The sequence below is a fragment of the Odocoileus virginianus genome, chromosome 12, assembly GCF_023699985.2.
Source record: "Odocoileus virginianus isolate 20LAN1187 ecotype Illinois chromosome 12, Ovbor_1.2, whole genome shotgun sequence".
NCBI lineage: Eukaryota > Metazoa > Chordata > Mammalia > Artiodactyla > Cervidae > Odocoileus > Odocoileus virginianus.
The window spans coordinates 3,879,971-3,900,708 of NC_069685.1; the positions used below are offsets into that span (position 1 = coordinate 3,879,971).

The 20,738-nt window shown below is 42.6% G+C and overlaps 1 protein-coding gene across 1 annotated transcript in view; it reads right to left on the reverse strand.

Moving 5' to 3' along the window:
• TMEM131L (transmembrane 131 like) overlaps positions 1 to 20,738 on the reverse strand; it is a 174,238-nt gene that overhangs the window by 46,335 nt on the left and 107,165 nt on the right. Inside the window, 10 exon segments of the mRNA XM_070474735.1 lie at positions 910 to 1,051; positions 2,794 to 2,911; positions 3,972 to 4,041; positions 5,349 to 5,519; positions 6,074 to 6,227; positions 6,760 to 6,850; positions 8,644 to 8,752; positions 9,076 to 9,134; positions 10,384 to 10,537; positions 10,736 to 10,813. Of these exon segments, the coding sequence (XP_070330836.1) occupies positions 910 to 1,051; positions 2,794 to 2,911; positions 3,972 to 4,041; positions 5,349 to 5,519; positions 6,074 to 6,227; positions 6,760 to 6,850; positions 8,644 to 8,752; positions 9,076 to 9,134; positions 10,384 to 10,537; positions 10,736 to 10,813 (1,146 nt within the window).

Consider the following 20,738-nt stretch of genomic DNA (forward strand, 5'->3'; position numbering starts at 1 on the left):
GACGTGTGTGAGTGGGACAAGTGGGAACTGGACGGAGACTGCGGATCAGACAAAACCGCTGTGCTTGATGTTCACATCTTCTGACTTTGACAGTTAGACTCTGATATGTAAGATGTCTCGTTCTTAAGAAATTCACATGGAAGTGGAGTCGGGGCATCATGCCTGACCCTCTCTCATGGCTGATAAAAACACACGTGTAGAAGAAGACGGGAAACAGCAAGCCAAGCGTGGCAAATGTTAAAAAGAGACAAATCTGCATGAAGGGCACCTGGGAGTTCTTGTTACTGCTCATGAAACTCTTCTATAAGTTGAACTTTTTCAAAATAAAATGTTATTAAACAGCAGTCTCAGGAGGTCCTCCGTAAGAAGCTCAACGAGTGCCTGAGGAAGCATAAACTATCACTCGGATCACAGTGATCCGGCTCTCAGGTAAGCAGACTTTCCAGATGAAACCTCAAGGCTGGCGTCAGTGCCTTCCCTCTGCCCCCTCCCGCCACTCAGCTCAGGAGAAGCTTCCACGCAGGAAGAGAGCTGAGGATGGAACAAGAGACAGACAGACGCCTCTCCCTCCTGAGCTGCAAGCCCACTCACTGCTACGGAAGCCTGTGTCAGCCAAGATCCCCTCCGCGGCTGCAGCTGAATACTGTCTTAGCTGGTGGATTCTGAACTGAACACAGACTCCATAGCACATACCTGCTTAAAGCATTTCAGTCTGCTCATGAGTTTATTCCTTATTTTGTTCTTCTGACACCTCCCTCCTAAAAGCACTGAATGGCAAACATGTGTCACTTAAATTTCAACTAACTCTGACTCTGGAACAGTATCCCAAGGTGGAAATACTTGGTTAACGTGAACACTCAAGAGCCGAGGTCTCACAGACGAAGAAATGAGAAGACGTGGGAGGCTCACCATGCTGCTCCTCAGGGCGGTGGCGCTGAAGTTCAACACGAGGCCAGGCTCGGGGACCAGACGAGGCAGGAAGACAGCAAATGGCTCTGACTCCTTGGGTTTCCTTGAATGGGCAAACCGAGTCACTCCCAAAACAGTCCTCCTGCAAAATCGGTAAAGAAAGCAATTACGGGAAATAATGTTGACATATAAAAAAGAAGTCACTAAATATCACTCCAACTAAAAGGAACAAGAGGCCCTTGGGAAAAAATGGCTTATTCAGGGTATGCGTGCATGCTCAGTCACTTCAGTCGTGTCCGACTCTTTGCGACCCCGTGGACTGTAGTCTGCCAGGCTCCTCTGTCCACAGGATCTCCCAGGCAAGAATACTGGAGTGGGTTGCCATGCCCTCCTCCAGAGGATCTTCCCAACCCAGGGATCAAACCTGCCTCTCCTGTATCGCAGGTGGATTCTTAACCACTGAGCCACCTGGAAAGCCTATTCAGGGTACGGGGAAGGCAAAGTACAAGATCTTGGAACATCCTGTCTTACTAGAAAGCAAGGAAGTGCTCAAAGAATGATGGGTACACACCAAAGATCCAAAAGCTAGCCTCAATGGGCTCCCATCAGCCAAATCTGGCACAAATCGACATCAAAAATAATAATGATGCTAATGACCAAAGAATTCATGGTGATGCTCAAGAGTGTAGAATGAACAAAATAATTAGCAATATCACCATTTTTGCAGCCATCAATCAATAACTGATCTCAGGCAATGATTATCAGTGGGAGCCAAAATCCTATGGTGAAACGTCCTCAGGGAACAGGCAATGTGTACAGACTCAAACTATCATAGCACATATTATTTATTAATTGTAAAACAAAAAACATAGTCTCCAATGGAGAGAGTCAAATGACTCAACCAAACAATGTCAATAATGGGGCAAATTGATATTTATGTCCCTCCTCAGGTGACGCAATGGTTAAGGACACAAGAGCAACCAAGTAATTAGTACTCTTCCCCAAAATGTTTAACAGGAATGCAAACCTGAAAAAGCAATCCCCAAAAATCCAGAGTGTTGAATGTTCCGTAAGACAGCTGGCTATGATGCTTTAAAACATTACACTATGAAAGATGAGGAAAGGTGGGGGCACTGAAGAAAATTAAGGAAACATGATGACTAAATACAGTGCATGATCCTTGAATGCATCCCGGATTTTAAAAAAAGGAAAAAACAGCTATAATGGATATTTTGGGGTCAACTAGGGGCTTTTCTGGGTTCAGATGGTAAAGAATCCACATGCACCGTGGGAGACCTGGGTTCAAACCCTGGGTTGGGAAGATCGCTTGGAGAAAGGAAGAGCTAACACTCCAGTATTCTTTCAGAGAATTCCAGGGACAGAGGAGCTTGGGAAGCTACAGTCCATGGGGTCACAAAGAGTTGGACCTGACTAAGTGACTAACACTTTCACTTTCACACTAGGGAAATGTGAATCTGGACTGTTTATTAGTTCATATAACTGCATCAGTGTTAAGTTTCTTGGGTATGTAATGACAGTGAAGTTATATGCAGGAGAATGTTCCTCAGGAAAGAAAGTCTTTCCTAATAAAGTACTAAGGGTTGAAGTATCATGGTATCTACAGCTTACTTTCAATATGTCTGTGTGCATATAGACACAGATGGAGAGAGAGAAAGCAAAAGTGGTAAGATGTAAACATCTGCTGAGTCCAAATTAGGAATATGTGAGTACTCATCATACTATACTTTTCAACTCTTCTGAGGTTTGAAATTTGTCAAAATAAAGGCTGGATATTAAAAATTCAGTATTGAAATTTCAACAAAGATTATGTTAAAGTGTCCCCCCAGCGCTGAATAAAAGAAACAAAGAGAGGTGAAAACATACTTGCAGACGTCACCATGTTTTAATTTCTTCCATCTTTCATATAATGTATTTGCAAGTTCGGAATCCACATCCCAGGTAGACTGATCCAGAGAAAGGCTCCCTTCCCAGTTAGGATTTTCTACAAGTTAGATCAGACTTACTGTTTAGATGCACAGGAAACATAATTCACTTGGTAAATAATGCCAAGGGTTGAGGGCTAAAACTTCTCAAACCCAGAGGACAGTAGAGTGATCAGTGACTCCTGTCCGCTAATTGCTTTACTACAAGTCCCTCTAACTCAATGGCAAATGAGATATCAAATCAAAGAAACATGTATAAAACAAAACTAAATCGAATTATGTGAAGATAGTAACATAAAAGACACATGGCTCATGAATACAGCCTGAAACAAGGTAAAAATCATACTCAGACCATGTTCAACAGCTTTAAATCTAAAAGGCTAAACTGCGTCACATAAGTGCTAGACGTCTCTGAGCTGGGTCACCAGGCTTCAGAAGGCCAACGCGCAAACAGGCGGCAGCCCTCAGAGACGACGGCTGTGAGCAGGGCTCAGCCCAAAGGCACATGTTTACACTCATGAACTGGCCCTGTCTGCTGGTCTGCCTGCCTTGTCTGTGCTGAAAGACAAGGGTGGGAAAGTGGGAGTCATCCAAAGGAAACCGCTGTGCTCCAACTCTCTCCCTAGGTTATGTATTTTAATAAGTCAACAGGCAGGAAGGGAACTTGGAACAGCTTTCTCAACACCCGGGCCTCCAGTCTCACACAACAATGAGTGCTCCCTATAAGATGCTTATACTCTCCTCAAACACAATTTCAAATTGTTATTATTATTATTATTTTACTAACTTCTAGTCAGCCCTTTTATAAAAGAATCAGAGCCCAATTGTTCCTGGCGACAAGGTTGCTATGATGATCAAACATTGAGTTTGAAAAAATCCCTTACAGAAGTGGAGATTAAGACTTAAGGGGGCGTTAATTACACAGGCACCTCAGATGGTTCTGGAGGATTCTTAATAATTTCAAGTCATTCGGTTAATGATCATGCTCTTAAAGAATAGAATATGATGCAATGATGTTAAAGGACTAATTATTCCATCTACAAATGCGAATTTTCCTCACTACCTCCCACCCCACCCAAAACTAGAGTTCTACAGAAAGCCTAAGGGCAAAATACTTACCTGCTTTTGATTTTCCCATGAAATAATGCATGCCACAATGTGCTATCACTTCAAAACCCAGACTCCCTTCCTAGATTGAAAAGTAATATATGAATAACTTAAAACACAACACTCAACACAAAAATCCTAATGCACTCAAACGCATAGCAGACATGGGCCTCCACCTCCACGAACTTCCCTTTAACCAGAAGCCAAACAACTAGGAAGTGATTTCTTGGCCTTCTTTCTCCTTGATTGAGAGCTCTGACTGTCTCTCACAGCAGGGAAACTACAGTGGATTCTGTGCAATAATCAACACCCACAGCGACACCCCCAGGGCCCTACAGACACCAAGCTGCCTTCTAAATTAAAGATTAAATTAGTCTCAGGATATTCTCAGCAGGGTTTCTAAAACACTGTAGTCTAATCCATCATAACTCCTAAGCTGTTCAGGACATTTAAATGAACGTCCCACTTCCTAAGTTGGGAAAGCACAGATCGCCTCTTCCACACATGCCTGCAGCCTGCCTGCTCCCTCCCAGTCACTCTTCTCATATGCAGCCCTTGATGGAAAAAGGAAATTTCTAAGAAACCTCCCCTACTCAAGATATGGATTAATAAAATTAACCTTACATTTTGTTTAGCATACTTTTAGAAGCCCTAATTTAAGTTTTTAGCAAAACATGAGGCACTTCTATCTATGAAACACCAATGCTAATAAGTGAGAAAAATCATAAAGATGGTTGTATGAATGTCTCATAGTGAAAAATCAGAACCCAGCATTATACAGAAGAGCTTGGATCAAAAAGAAGCAATAACAGTAACTAAATGAAAAGAAATAAACATTAAGAAAAAATGAGACATGTTTAAGATAAGACCTAAATTAAATACAATATATACAAAGACTTTAGAAAGTATTTGCTTAATCGCGAACCCTTTCAGGCTTTAGATTATGGCCCACTAAGGAAATTCAAGGATTATGAGCAGCTGAGTGTCACTTACCAGAGGTCTAAATAAAGCATTTAACAATTTAGTTTATTTGAAATCACTGCAAATATGTGCTAATGGCACAAATGTGTTTACTATAGCAAGCACATATTCCTTGCTCATTTTGGAAATAAGTGAAAATGAGATCTATTGACTTGTAATGCCTTATTTCACTTGAAAATTACTTCATGTATTACTTTATGAAAACTAGAAGCTGTTTTCAAATAGATTTCCATACTAAACAATTTATCATCTAAGACTGGCCTGGTAATATCCATTAATTTCTTAGACAGCCTTAGAAAATATGAGGTCAACTGCATCAATAAAATCCAAGCACCATAAGGTAAGCTAATAAGAAGAAATAGTAATTATTACAAAAGTTATAACACATATGGAGTGTGTAAACAATACCTTGCTGGGCGGTGAGTAAATCTGAAGAGGTATTGCAAAAACAGCACCTATGTTTGTAGTCAAAAATACATGGGTGAATAGATTTATGGCAATGTCTTTAACAGCAAGTTTCAAAGAAAATATTTTCCAACAGCCTGGAGGTAGAAATAAAGGGCCAGTGAAATTCAGAATCTAAAAAGAAAAGAAGTAAGAGAAATTACTTTCCTAACTAATGCTAATTATGATTAAAATCATCATACTGTGTGATACTAAAGTTCTTCTATACTTTGAGAAATAAAATGTTACTCAATTATTTCCAGGTCAAATATTGACATATTTTTCTATAAATAATAGATTTAATATTTAACATGCAGCTGTTTTTAAATTTCACAAAAGTAATCTTGACATGTTCATAGCCGGTATTTTACCAAAACCTACTATTTTATCATGAATGAGGCTTATTTTTACTAAATGTAATTTTCTTAGGATAAATTATAATTTACAGTATTTTTAAATAATGGTAATAACAAATATCTCTAATGAGATATATCCTGGTCCCTTTGAGCTCCTTGAACAATAGTTTGAAAAAATAAAGAGAGCCTAAAGTAATTCTGAAAATGTTAAAAGAAACATACTTGCTTTAAAATTTGTAAATGAAAGGTTTCTATAAAAAATTAATTTCATAGTATTTGACCTTAAACAAAGCTTAAAATAGGCTAAAACTTGAATAAAAATACCATATGTACCTTTAAAATGTGCTTGGTCTCCTTGGAAACAAACACATCATTTAATACAACACCATGGTCAAAATGGTTGAGGTACCACATTGACCAAAGCCCTGAAGCATTCTCGTGATTCTCTATGTGAAAGTGGGTTGCAGAAGGGTCCATTCGAAAATACCTGTGAACACAGGCCAGGCATGCCATCATTGCCGTGGTAGAGACAACCCCAAGGATGAAAATGAGCCTCTAACTGCAAGACAACGGTCGCATATAACCCTAACCTAACCTAAACAAAACACAATCATTGCATAAAAGCATCACAGAATGAATGTCAGCGCCTTCTCCAGCCTTCCTGCCCACAAGCGGAGCATCTGAAGGCCCAAGGGTGCAGTGTGGCCAGCACCAGGACAGCTCATAGAGGCCACCAGGCAGAAACCAGGCCCCGAATGTAACTCAGATATGTGGTGGGAATATGCTTTCCTCCTTCCACACACGGCTGCCTGGCCCAGATCCAATCCGCCACCCCCATCATTCAGCTTCCCCTTTCCCACCCTGCAAACCACCCTTTCACAGCCTGCTAGCATTGCTAACTTGGGGAAGGCAAGTCCAGGGAGAGAATCACACAAGTATCACTTATGTTGTTAAATCACCCCTGGGCTGGGTTGGGGCAGGGAACCAAACAATTCCAGGGAAAGAGGAATGAAACCCACCCTTGAACCACAGGGGAGGAGAGGCAAGCTTTTAGTGTTGGAGTGTTTTTTTTCTTTCTGTCTTCTCTCACCCCGCTGTCACAGGACGGAGCTGTTGGGAGGCAGAAGGAAATAAAGGTGAAGAGTAAGTATCTTTTCTTTCATTTGCCCAAATGAAAATAACTGTTTTATTTATTTATAACATTTTAATTACTCCACACTTTTGTCTCCATTAAAACTGTGCATAAGATATAAATGGTAAAATCCTTTCTTGAACACTATCTTTTCTCCTTACTGACTGATTGTCAGTTACCCAGAACACGGTACTACCTCTCCTTGCTAAACCAACTTCTCATTTCTTCTTTTGGAGGAAAAGAGAGACTCAATGCTTTGTGGCTCTCCTTTTGTAAAGATCTTAAGAGGCAAGATTGAAGGCAGGAGGAGAAGGGGACGACAGAGGATGAGACGGTTGGATGGCATCACCGACTCAATGGACATGAGTTTGAGTAAACTCCGGGAGTTGGTGATGGACAGGGAGGCCTGGTGTGTTGCGATTCATGGGGTCACAAAGAGTCGGACACGACTGAACGACTGATCTGAGCTAACAGGCAAGTCCTTAGGTCTGCAGAGACGACAAAAGTGAACAGTCGAGCCCACTAGGGTGCGTGAAGAGATGAGTGTGGAGGTGTAAGCCAGAAATGAACAGGTCAAACAAGATCACGGAGGAGGCTCAGAACCAAAGTGGGACCTCGCTGCCAAAACACTGCTGATTCATCAATCACCCATATGTGTTCCTTGAGCCAGGTCAGGACACCATCACACTGGTACTGAGTTCTTAACTCTGATGCTAACACCTGACTTTTTTTTTATACCTGACTTTTTTATAGCTGTATGTTAATATATGTTCCCCTCCTAAAATTCAAACACTAACAAAAAGATGTGAAAATACAAGTCTACCTTTCCCGAGACAAGGGAACAAGTGGCAGCAGACTCCCGAGCATCCTTCTAGTGCTCTAACACATGCAAATCTGCCGACACTGCACGCCTGTGTATGATTCTGAACACCTAAAAAGGTCTAGTCCCCCATCCCCATGCAGATGAATTACAATTTAACCAATCTCCTGTTCTGTTGCCACAGACAATGCATATCTTTGTTATTACAATTCTGAATATATACAAGTGTATCTCTCATAAGATACACTCCCAGGATAAACTCCAAGAGAAGTAGAATTTAGGATCAGAGAGCATACATGCACATCTTAAGTTTTCAGAGAAATTGCCAATTTTCCCTCCCAAATAGCCTGTATCAATTTATACTCATATCAAAAAATCAGTGTTGTTTTCTTTCTAGTCATTACTAACACAGAATACTAACAATCTTTTTAATCTTCATAGACCTAAGTCCTAAGTTATATCTCACTTATTGCTTTAAATTAACATTTCTTTCAATATAAGTGAGTTGGGTCTTGTTTTCAGATATTTAACCTGCATTTCATTCCTTTGTAGAAACCTTCTGAACTATAAACGAGACTAGGATAGGACTGGGTTGACACTCACTAGATATCCTGCATGGCTTCAATACAAAGAGACCAAACTGGGGATGCACAACCCTACCTGTAAAAGCAGTCCGTCCACCACACATGTACAACCTGGCCTTTCAAACCAACTGAGCTATGATCTATAAACTCAAAATCCTACTCACGTGGCATCATAAAAGCTGCACACCACCAGTTCTTCCATCAGGTTACCTCTTAGAACTATTAAGGCTGTGGAATTGAAATGAAGCCCATTCATTTCCTAAAGCCTTGCCTAGGCTGTAGTGGAGTCATCACAGAAAGAACTAGAGTCACAAGAACTAAATAACGAAAACAAAAAGACAGTCGCCAACATTTTAAAAATCTGTACCTTTGCAAGTAAAAGAAGCAATTTTTGTAAAGTTCGTTGTGGAAGTAGGTAGGAGCACTGGTTCAAACTGCAGAGACAGGACATCTCTCTGGGAGAAATGATGTACATCCTGTAACAAAAATAATCCACAATACTGCTCTTAGCGGGGTGGAGGCTGATCCAGGTAGAATCAACCCTGTTAAAACGGCTGAGTAGCTTAGACTGGCATAGATAGCAACTGTTCAGCAGAAGGGGTAATGACACGTGCTATTCTGTAACAGCACGAAGGTGTGCACACAACCTTCATCTAAATATGGGCTCAAGCAAGGGAAAACAGGCTTCAATGGAAGCAAAAGGTAACAGAGACAAGTGTTCTCTTGCAAATCCTCACGTTCTGTAATTAAATATACTCTTGTAAGTTTAAACTATACTTTACACAAGTATTTAAATTACCTGTATCCATATAAGGCTGTTTCCCGAATGTAATATATACATATTCACTGCCGAATCATCTGTTCAAAAGAATCAAAGTAACGAGACTAAAACAAAGGGCCATCTCATTCTCACATTTTAACACAAGTTAAAATATCACACAACACACTTCTATTAAAAAATGCAACTCATCTTCCAACACTAAAATTGAAATGAGGAGCTGTTTTCTGGTGGGTATTCTTTGAAGTCACAAGAAAAAGGTCTCTGGCAAAAAGACTGACCTGTCAACACAGGCTCTCTAATGATGAACTACTAGCAGAAAAAGTCTGAGTGCAGGGTCATACTCGACTCCCTTTAGATGAAACTACCCAACTGGAGAGCTTCAAATAAAGCTGAGGTCTCCTACTGACCAGACAGCCCCTCATTTCCTTACTTGACAACCACACTTGGGAAGAATAAAACCCTGGATCTCAGGATGCAGGCTTCCCTTGAATCGTCACCAACAGGAATGCTCCCCATGCTCTAGCAGTCTTCTCTACACTGATGTCCACTTGGCCATTCTGGGAATCAACAGAAACTAGGAACCCCAGCATAGGAAAGCTCTCCTGCTGGCCTGCGACTACTATCATCAATTCCGAGGACGGGAAAGCAAATCATGTCTGATCAACAGTTAAGACTGCCAATGTAAGACTGTATATTGGTACCAGAACAGTATTGATAACCAATGGATAATAGCAAGGCTGACATGATAAAATTCATGGACCATATGTCCTCTACAAAATCTCTTAGAAACTTAAACTGATAAACAAGGTTATTCTTGCTACGTAGGACACACAATTTCAAAGGTGAAATTTATAGACAGGACACTGAAATTTACAATACTCTAACTTGTCAGGCATCCAGGATCAAGCCATACCAGGAACATACCATCAACCATGAAAAATACAAACAGCATGACTTGGTCAACTGAGCGTCTGCAAATCATAAAACAGAACCAAGACACAAGACTTAAAATCCTGCGTGAATATTTATATTAAGACTGTAGTGCCCATTTAATTTGTTCACCATATTCAAAATGTCAAGAAAATTATTTCTTGGGAAAACACAGAATGGTTTGCTGTTGCCACTTAATTTACTGTAAAACAATACACCCTACTAGCAGACGCACATTGAAAATGAGTCACTACTGCGGTGTATTAACAATGAAAGCAAAATCTCTGTCTTGGATCGCAACAACGCAATCCGTGATCTCTAAGTAAATGATATAGAAAGATGATGCAGGTGAATCAAAATATATTTTAACAGAAAAGTTTAAAGATTCTGCCATACCTGAGCTCTCAGATTTATCTGTAGCTACATAAATAATAGAGAGATGATCTAACAAATCTTGTGTGTTTTCTTCAAATTCTTTTGAGGTGTTTTCCATTGTTACGATTATGCTCATCTGCAGCCGTAAAACATCATCCGATTCCATATAACAACCCTGAGATTGGGGGGATGGAAAAAAAGGAAAAACTTGGAAAATCAACTGAATTTTTTTTATTTCAAATTTTAAGGGGGAGAGGCATTTAAGGGAAAAGCATATGCATTTCTGCAAATAAACATGCTGTTTTATTTTTTATTTCTCAACAAAGAGGCGGGAAGGAAGGCAGGAAGAAAAACACTAAATTTTTAATTTTACCTTTAGTTTCTGACACACTTTATTATGTAAACTGCATTCCAGTTGCACCTGCAAGAGGCTAGAATTCGTGGTTTCCGCCTAAAAGAAGAAAAAGGGGGGAAAGAAATTACAAGGAAGCAAAAGTCTCAATCTACTATCAACAGTAAACAATCTATCACTTAATCAGAAATCAGATTTCTTCATTCATTTTATTCATTCAACATGTATTTGAGCCTCTGTTAAATGTTAGGTAAAATTCTATTTGCTGGCAAGACAATAGTGAATAAAACAGAAAAATCTCTTCTGTCACTGAGCTTGTATCTAATGGAAATCACAAGCTCTCCCATGGGCAACATGAAAATTCCTGTTATGGCAATAAGCAGATAAATATGTTCTAAATATACAAAGGAATGCTGTCGCTTGGCATTTCTTATATTTTCTGAACATTCTGCTCCAACACAGGAGCCTGCTCTTATTTGAAAGTAGGTTCACTCAGTTCAGTTCAGTTCAGTCACTCAGTCGTGTCCAACTCTTTGTAACCCCATGGACTGCAGCAAGCCAGGCTTCCCTGTCCATCACCAGCTCCCAGAGCTTGCTCAAACTAAAGTCCATTGAGTCGGTGATGCCATCCAACCATCTCATCCTCTGTCATCCCCTTCTCCCCCCACCTTCCATCTTTCCCAGCATCAGGGTCTTTTCAAATGAGTCAGTTCTTCGCGTCAGGTGGCCAAAGATTGGAGCTTCAGGATCAGTCCTTCCAATGTACATGCAGGACAGATTTCCTTTAGGATTGACCAGCTGGATCTCCTTGCAGTCCAAGAGACTCTCAAGAGTCTTCTCCAACACCACAGTTCATAAGCATCAATTCTTTGGTGCTCAGCTTTCTTTACAGTCCAACTCTCACATCCATACTACTGGGAAAACCATAGCTTTGACTAGATGGACCTTTGTTGGCAAAGTAATGTCTCTGCTCTTTAATATGCTGTCTAGGTTGGTCATAGCTTTTCTTCCAAGGGGCAAGCGTCTTTTAATTTCATAGCTGCAGTCACCATCTGCAGAGCCAATGAATGGTTCTGATGCCTGGCTCTCATCAGTAGAAGGAGCTTAGATGCTGTGACAAAACCATAGAAGGTCCACCATTCAACTGGCTATCATTTTCAATAGGTAGAAGAGAGGTGGATGGAAGAAACAAAAGTATATGAAAAGATAGCAGAATTTCATAAAGTTCAAAGATCTTAACACATGGGATGATATCAAGGAAATGCAAAGTCAATCCAGGCATATGGCCATTTGGGTAGGAGGGTGGGGTCAGCAACAGCGAATACACAGCAGTGTCAGGCAGCGCAGCACGTCAATCTAAAGGATTCCCTCTTTTGTTGAGTCTGACATGTCTGGCACAGTGATTATAAAGAAGGCACGTGGCTTGGCAGTCTCGGTCAGAACACTAGAAAATCTCAGCAAGGCATGAAGGCATTCTCCACATCCTTGGCTGACTCACCTGTGGGTACATGTCAGTTTACTCCAGGAGAATTTCGTTTTAAATAGAATCACCACAATTATGTTTAATTTGTTAGATTTATAAGAACTATCTAAGTATATTATATAAAAATATAAAAATACGTTTCTAACTACCTCAACTGTCATTCAGCAATTAATGTACAAAACACAGCTGATCCTCAGTTCCGAGGAGGCAGACTGGAAGGAACGTGAGCATTCTTGAGAGTGTGGTCCCTGTGGGGGCTCCTGGATCCCACCCCCCGGAAGATGCTGAGGGACCATGCCATATCACACTTTAAAGTGTGGTAAAAATAGTTAAGGGGTTGAACCAAGCTGGGCTTCCCTTGTGGCTCAGCTGGTAAGGAATCCACCTGCAATGCAGGAGACCTGGGTTTGATCCCTGGGTTGGGAAGATCCCCTGGAGAAGGGAAAGGCTACCCACTCCAGTATTCTGGCCTGGAGAATTCCATGGACTGTATAGTTTTCCAAGGGGCTGCAAAGTCGGACATGACTGAGCGACTTTCACTTTCACTTAACCAATCTTGTAAATAGGACCAAACATTTAGCAAAGGCTCTTTTAAAAAGTAATTGCTCAAAAAAAAAAAAAAAAAAAAAAAAGTAATTGCTCAAGCTACCAATGGTATTTTTCACAGAACTAGAACAAATAATTTCACAATTTGTATGGAAATACAAAAAATCCCAAATAGCCAAAGCAATCTTGAGAAAGAAGAATGGAACTGGAGGAATCAACATGCCTGACTTCAGGCTCTACCACAAAGCCACAGTCATCAAGACAGTATGGTACTGGCACAAAGACAGAAACATAGATCAATGGAACAAAATAGAAAGCCCTGAGATAAATCTACATACCTATGGACACCTTATCTTCGACAAAGGAGGCAAGACTATACAACGGAAAAAAGACAACCTCTTTAACAAGTGGTGCTGGGAAAACTGGTCAACCACTTGTAAAAGAATGAAATTAGAACACTTTCTAACACCACACACAAAAATAAACTCAAAACAGATTAAAGATCTAAATGTAAGACCAGAAACTATAAAACTCCTAGAGGAGAACATAGGCAAAACACTCTCCGACATAAATCACAGCAGGATCCTCTATGACCCACCTCCCAGAATATTGGAAATAAAAGCAAAAATAAACAAATGGGACCTAATGAAACTTAAAAGCTTTTGCACAACAAAGGAAACTATAAGCAAGGTGAAAAGACAGACTTCAGAATGGGAGAAAATAATAGCAAATGAAGCAACAGACAAAGGATTAATCTCAAAAATATACAAGCAACTCCTGCAGCTCAATTCCAGAAAAATAAATGACCCAATCGAAAAATGGGCCAAAGATCTAAACAGACATTTCTCCAAAGAAGACATACAGATGGCTAACAAACACATGAAAAGATGCTCAACATCACTCATTATCAGAGAAATGCAAATCAAAACCACAATGAGGTACCATTACACGCCAGTCAGGATGGCTGCTATTCAAAAGTCTACAAGCAATAAATGCTGGAGAGGGTGTGGAGAAAAGGGAAACCTCTTACACTGTTGGTGGGAATGCAAACTAGTATAGCCGCTTTGGAAAACAGTGTGGAGATTTCTTAAAAAACTGGAAATAGAACTGCCATATGACCCAGCAATCCCACTTCTGGGCATACACACCGAGGAAACCAGAGCTGAAAGAGACACGTGCACCCCAATGTTCATCGCAGCACTGTTTATAATAGCCAGGACATGGAAGCAACCTAGATGCCCATCAGCAGACGAACGGATAAGGAAGCTGTGGTACATATACACCATGGAATATTACTCAGCCATTAAAAAGAGCTCATTTGAATCAGTTCTAATGAGATGGATGAAACTGGAGCCCATTATACAGAGTGAAGTAAGCCAGAAAGATAAAGACCATTACAGTATACTAACACATATATATGGAATTTAGAAAGATGGTAACGATAACCCTACATGCAAAACAGAAAAAGAGACACAGATGTATAGAACAGACTTTTGGACTCTATGGGAGAAGGCGAGGGTGGGATGTTCTGAGAGAATAGCATTGAAACATGTATATTATCAAGTGTGAAACAGATCGCCAGCCCAGGTTGGATGCATGAGACAGGTGCTCAGGGCTGGTGCACTGGGAAGACCCAGAGGGATGGGATGGGGAGAGAGGTGGGAGGGTGGATCGGGATGGGGAACACACGTAAATCCATGGCTGATTCATGTCAATGTATGGCAAAAAGCACTACAATACTGTAAAGTAATTAGCCTCCAACTAATAAAAATAAATGAAAAAAAAAAGTAATCGCTCAAGAGAAACACCAATACAGTATATTAATGCATATATATGGAATTTAGAAAGAAGGTAATGATGACCCTATATGCAAGACAGCAAAAGAGACAGAGATGTAAAGAACAGACTTTTGGACTATGTGGGAGAAGGCAAGGATGGGATGGTTTGAAAGAAAAGCATTGAAACATGTATATTACCATATGTTAAACAGATGCCCAGTGCAAGTTCTATGCATGAAGCAGGCTGGGGGAAGACATGAGCACCTGTGAGTGATTCATGTCGGTATATGGCAAAAACTACCACAATTTTGTAAAGTAATTAGCCTCCGATTAAAATAAATTAATTTTAAAAAAGTAACTGCTCATATCAGTTAGATTTAAACAGTAATATCATCTGTAAACTGAACCTCAAATCTCAAGGAAGAGCTAGATTTTTTAATTTGTCCTTCTGTGAGCCAAGTCCCACACCAAACACATAAACAAAGAAAGCCCACCTACTCCCTGAAACTGTTAACCAAGCTCTAAGTGACCGCTCGTGTCCCAATCCAAAGGGAGCCCCTCTTCTGCCCGAGCCTGTTCCCCACCTGGCCATGTCCCGGCGTGTCTCTGTGCTCTTTGGCACGTCCGCCGGCTCTCCTGCCTCCAGCACCGACGCTACAGTCGCTGCAGGTTCGGTCTCTGTCCCCTGCCCTCTCGCCCGACACGCCGCAGCCACCCATGCTTATCCCATTGATGCAGGCTTCTCTGCATGCCCACACGTGAGCCAGGCTGCGGGCCGCGCCTGCACCCCACTCCTCACAGCACTGTTTAAGCCAGAAACCTGGAAACCAACCTCCCCGTGCCTTCTCGCTCAGCCTCCCCACAACCCAGCACCCAGGTGCAGTAAGGGGACGCGTTCACTTCCCTCCATTCCTAACAAACGCCCTAAGGATCAGGTCAGCACACTGTGCCAAGAGCCAGAGCCAGCCCACGTTTGCAGATAAAGTCCTGCTGGAACATGGCCACGCTCTGCTTATGGCCGCCTTCAGGCTAGGACGGCATAGTAGAGTCTACAGCCTACAAAACCAAAATGAAAACGCCTGTCTGGGCCTTTACAGAACAAGCTGATGGCCCTCTGCCCTGGTGGGAGGGAGGAGGAGGGGGCGGGCAGGCTGACACAGTAACTCCCTCCCAGTCTCCGCGCGTCTACGTCCGTCCTCTCCTCTGCACCGTCCACAATGCATTAGGAATGAGTTCACTAACACACAAACCAGGTCACATCACTACCTTCTCAGAACCCATCAGACTTCCTGCTCAGCCAAAGCCCCAGGTCCTTTACTGTGCTTATGAAACCCGGGCACCTGCCTCTTCTCACCTCCGTCTTTATGCTTCAGCTTCATCTACTTTCTGCTCCACTTTGCCATCAACCTCTGAACGTGCTGTTTCTTTGCCTTGAGCTCTCATTCCCAGCCCACCCTCTGCTCCACCTAACTAAAGCAAATCCATCCTTCATGTCCCAGCAAAAACAGTACTCTTAGGGAGGTGGTCCTTGACACCACCACGGGGGTAAATGCCAGTACTCACACTCAGGTCATAGGTCATGACACTTGAGCAACCTGTTCAAGGTCTGCCTTCCCCAGCAGACCGCAAGCACCCTGTCTGACGCTTTTACCACAGTGTCTACCGCTTAATCTGCACTCAGCAGAAAGCTGATGTTGGAAGAGAAGTGGGCGCACAGTCACAAATGCGCGCTTGAAAGGTGCAAGTCTGCCAGGGGCAAGACACTGAAAACAAACAATGGCTCTCAAGTAAAAGTGCATCGAAACCTGATATTTGGCACGTGCTTCTGATCTGAAACTTTCCCCAAAAAAGTTTAAAGAGAAACCCATGTCAACACATTTACGACTAGGTTGGGTTTTGTTTAACTAACCTACAACATTTTAAGTATAGGTCTTAATCTGACAAGGCAGTTTTCTTGCCTAAAATATTTCTTCACATGTTGAAATAAAGTTAAAAAGTTCAAAATCATGACTTTGAGCATGATTAAAAATCCTACCTGCACAGTGATTTGATGTGATTTTAGAGCCCACTATTTTGTCATTCTTGGTAAATTTCTGGATGAATGAATTTATAATTTACCATGTTAAATAAGATTCTTCTATCAGTTGGAAACATAACAAAAACAATGTCGTTTTACTTGCTGCACAACATATTTCAGAACCCCACAAGGGGGAGTGCCAGGACCTCCAAACTGCCCTTGAAGATGCAGACTTTTCTCAAAGAGAAATTTAAATGTTCATGTCTCTTTCCCAAAAGAACAAAAGTACTGCACTCTTGACTTAAAAAGGGAAACTATAACCAAAACATGAGCCACTTGGGGCACGCACTGGCACACTGGGATAATAAATTCTCTCTGAAAGAACCCCAGCTGAGAACATTTGTTTTGACCACTTATGCAGAAGTGTGCCTAGGCAGGTTATAGAAGAAAAACAAAAGCCTATTTTTCTTTTGAAACCGCCCACATTATTTTAACAGATTAGTTCATAAATTTCACAGTTAAAAGAAACAATAACTCCTCACCAGGTTTCACCTAAGTGTATGGTATTATTCCCTTTTAGAAGGTGGGAAAAGATGCAGTCTGCAGGACTTAAATGACTTATCAAAGGTCCCCAAAGGTTAGCTAGTGGAAAAACAGGGGGAAAATAAAGGCAGTTCTTTTTTTAAGTCATCAGTACTTTTTCCATGTAAATCTGAACAGGTCATGTCTATTTCTCAGGTACCTGCAAGCCTAAAAATTCTTCAACATGAAAACATGTCTTAGAAAACCACACCAAGAGAGAATGTAACTGTCGAGAAAATAGCCCTGTTAAGATGCCTTTTGTATGGCATGTATTTCCAAGGTTTTGTGGAGCAGTGGTCTAAACTTAGGGAATGAGAAGAAAGAGAAAAAGATTACCTCCCTCTACTTGCTTAAAAAACTGGTCTTTGTGTACCAGGCCAGGGGCACCGGGTGATCCTGGGGGGCTGTGTGCAATCAAACAGGAAAGAAAACGATGGGTTGGAAGTTCTAAGTCATTTGAGATGATTTTCATTAACAAGAATAAACCATTCCCTGAACAAAAGTACAGGAGAGTCTATAATGCATTAATTCAGACAGAATGAACAAGAGACTTGAAATTATAATGTTCCCATTAATGCTCACACATGAAAACTTCTCATTTAAAGAATATGATGTATGAAATATAAAAGAATTACTTGGATAAACGCCAATTACTTAGATTCCCTTTCATGGTTTTTTCCCACACGTATTAATGCTTTTTTAAACATGTTTATCTGTGTGGTTGCACCCCATCTCAGTTGCACCATGCAGGATCTTTATCTGCAGCATCAACGCTTAGTTGTGGCATGTGGGATCTAGCTCCCTGATCGGGGATCAAACCTGGGCTCCCTGCATTGGGGGCCCGGAGCTTTAGCCACTGGACGACCAGGGACATCCCCCTTTCACAATTCTGAATGCTAAACTGTAAGGGTCTTACACAGGTAAATCTCTTCTGCCCACATGTGTCTTTGGAACACAGAGCCCACATTAAGTCATGTGACCGTTCCAGCCAGGGGCCCACTCACACGCTGCTACATAAAACACATGCCATACATGAAATGATTTTGTATAAAATGAGTACTTTCCTGGCCCCTTCTACACAGCACTCACGCTCTTTAACCAAAATCCTAAATTAGTGTTTTCTATGTAGCAGACAGGCTCAGCTGACTCACCAATAGGTGCTGCAGGGTTAACTGACCCTAATATTCACCAGCCCCCACCACTACCACTAACCTGGTTTTCAAATATGTTCCAATTTCACAATTGAAACAAAATTTACTTACGTTGCCAGGCCCACTCACTAAAATATCTGTAAAACCCTAAGAACTGGCTGAAATGAGTTTTTTATTTATTTTAAGGGAAAAGGGTTCAGCACACATATCATATTTTTCCTTACCCACATCCTTTTAGAAAAGACAGTGTGGCCAAGTGACTTTGCAGTCAACACAGATTCAAGATGAAACCCCAGACATGAAACCCATATATTCTCTATGAGCCTTTTCCAGGACTCAGCTTTCTCTTGCATAAAGCAGCAGTAATGGGCTCATAGCCATGTCAGCAGTGTTAAATGAGACACAGGTGCCAATCACAGCACACCAAACAGACCCTCAAAAGGGAGCATTTGCTCGTTTATTCACAATTAATGCCTTCAATTAATGAAATGCCACAACAAGTAACTGCAATGCTTCTGGAAAGCATTTTCTCCACGTCCAAGCTGTTAGAAGGGGGAAACTCCCTGGTGGCCCGGTGGTTAAGAACCCGCCTTGCAACGCAGGAGACGCGTGTGTGATCCCACAAGCCTCAGGGCATCTAAGCCCGTAAGCTGCAACCAAGACCCAGTGAAGACAAAGCAATGATTTTTTTTTTTAAGTTGTTAGAAAAGAAACTGCTCTCCCCCAAACCTTTGGTTTCCAAGAGAAGGGACTTTTTTTTTCTTAAATGCTTCAAATTCTTCTTGTCTTACCTCATAATTGGTTCAGAACTCAAGAAAGGAGAGAAAAGTCATTTGCTGCACGCCACCTCCCACTGCCCCACCCCTGACATGTACCAGGAATCATGGAAGACAAGGCAGTGTGGAGAGCAAGCGAACGCGGGCCACGAAGACGTGCGGGGGAGCGGCAGCCGCCTGCCCTGCGCACCGCTCCTGGCCTCCGCCGCCGGCAGCCGCTCGAGCTCCCGCGGCCGGGCTGGCAGCCTCAGGGCCACGCTGGGCTTCCACCGCAGCGGGCCACGCGGGTCCACCCGACGGCACGCAGCGACCTGAGTAAGCAAAGGCAAGCGAGCCCTGAAGGCCTGGCCCCGCACGCGCTGAGGAGCAAGGCCACACGGCTGTGGCCCAAGCAGGCACGCAGAGGGGGCTGCGAGAGGCCACGCGGCTGTGGCCCAAGCAGGCACGCAGAGGGGGCTGCGAGAGAAAGGCTGTCTCGGCGGGAGACGCAGTGGTGGTTCCCCAGCAGAGCGAGCGCGCAACTGCAGCATGGTCCGGCGGACCCGCTCCCGGGCTCACGCCCGGCAGAGACGGGAGCGCTCCAACAGGTATTTCTACACCTGGACTCACAGCGGCGGTGCCCACAGCAGCCAGAAGGAGACGACCCCAACCACAGCCAGGCGCAAGAATACACACGGGCTATACACAGGAGGGCATTCTGACGCCTGCTACCACACGGCGAAGCCTTGAGGACACCTGTGCTAATGAGATCAGCCAGTCACAAAAGGACAAGCTTTTAAAACCATCTTTATGTGTGCTTTATTAGAATTTAAAATCCTTTTTCTGGCTGCGCCACACGACATTAAGGATCACAGCCCCCGGACCAGGGATCGAGCCCGCAGCCCCGTGCAGCGGAGGGCAGAGTCCAACCGCTGACCCCCAGGGAAGCCCCCGGAAGGACAGATGCAGTGTGAGTCCACGCGTGCGGGGACGCAACAGTCAAATTCGGGACAGAAAGTGGAATAATGTTTATAAGGGACCAAGGAGGAACCGCTGCTAATGGGGGCAGGGCTTCAGTTTGGGCAGACAAAAAAGCTCTGGGGGCGGATGGTGGTGACCGGCGGATGCATGCCACCGAACTGTACACTTAAAAACGGCCAAAATGGTAAACAAACTGGGGGGTACACAGTTCACCACAGGAAAAGGGGGAGCGGGGAGAAAAACAAAACGAAAAGGTATCCCAGAGTCAGGGCTCTCTTCAGTACAAAGAGAGCTTCCAGAATACGATCTGCTTCCAAGGCATATCTGAAGGGAACTGTGCGGAGTCCAACACCAGGCAGGCAGCACGGACAGGCTGCTCCAAATTCTGCTTTTTATGCATTATCTTCATGGCCAGGAGTCAGAACTGTGAAAGGGTTTGTTTACCTTCATGTGGTTGGTCCACAGACTCAAGAATTCCTGTCTAACTCAGTGGCCCCACAGCTAACAACCATCTAAATGCTAACTGCCACTTCAGATTTTCACGATCCAAAGAGATAGATACATCCAGGGGTAGCAGCTCTTATACAAAGAGAAGTAATAAGGGTATTCTTATTAAGAGACATGCTGTCATCTTGGGTTGAGTCAGAGAAGCAACCTAACAAGAGTATTGCATGCGTGAAGAAGGCAACCACTAACGGCTGTCCTTAGAATGATCAGGCTCACTCCAGAAA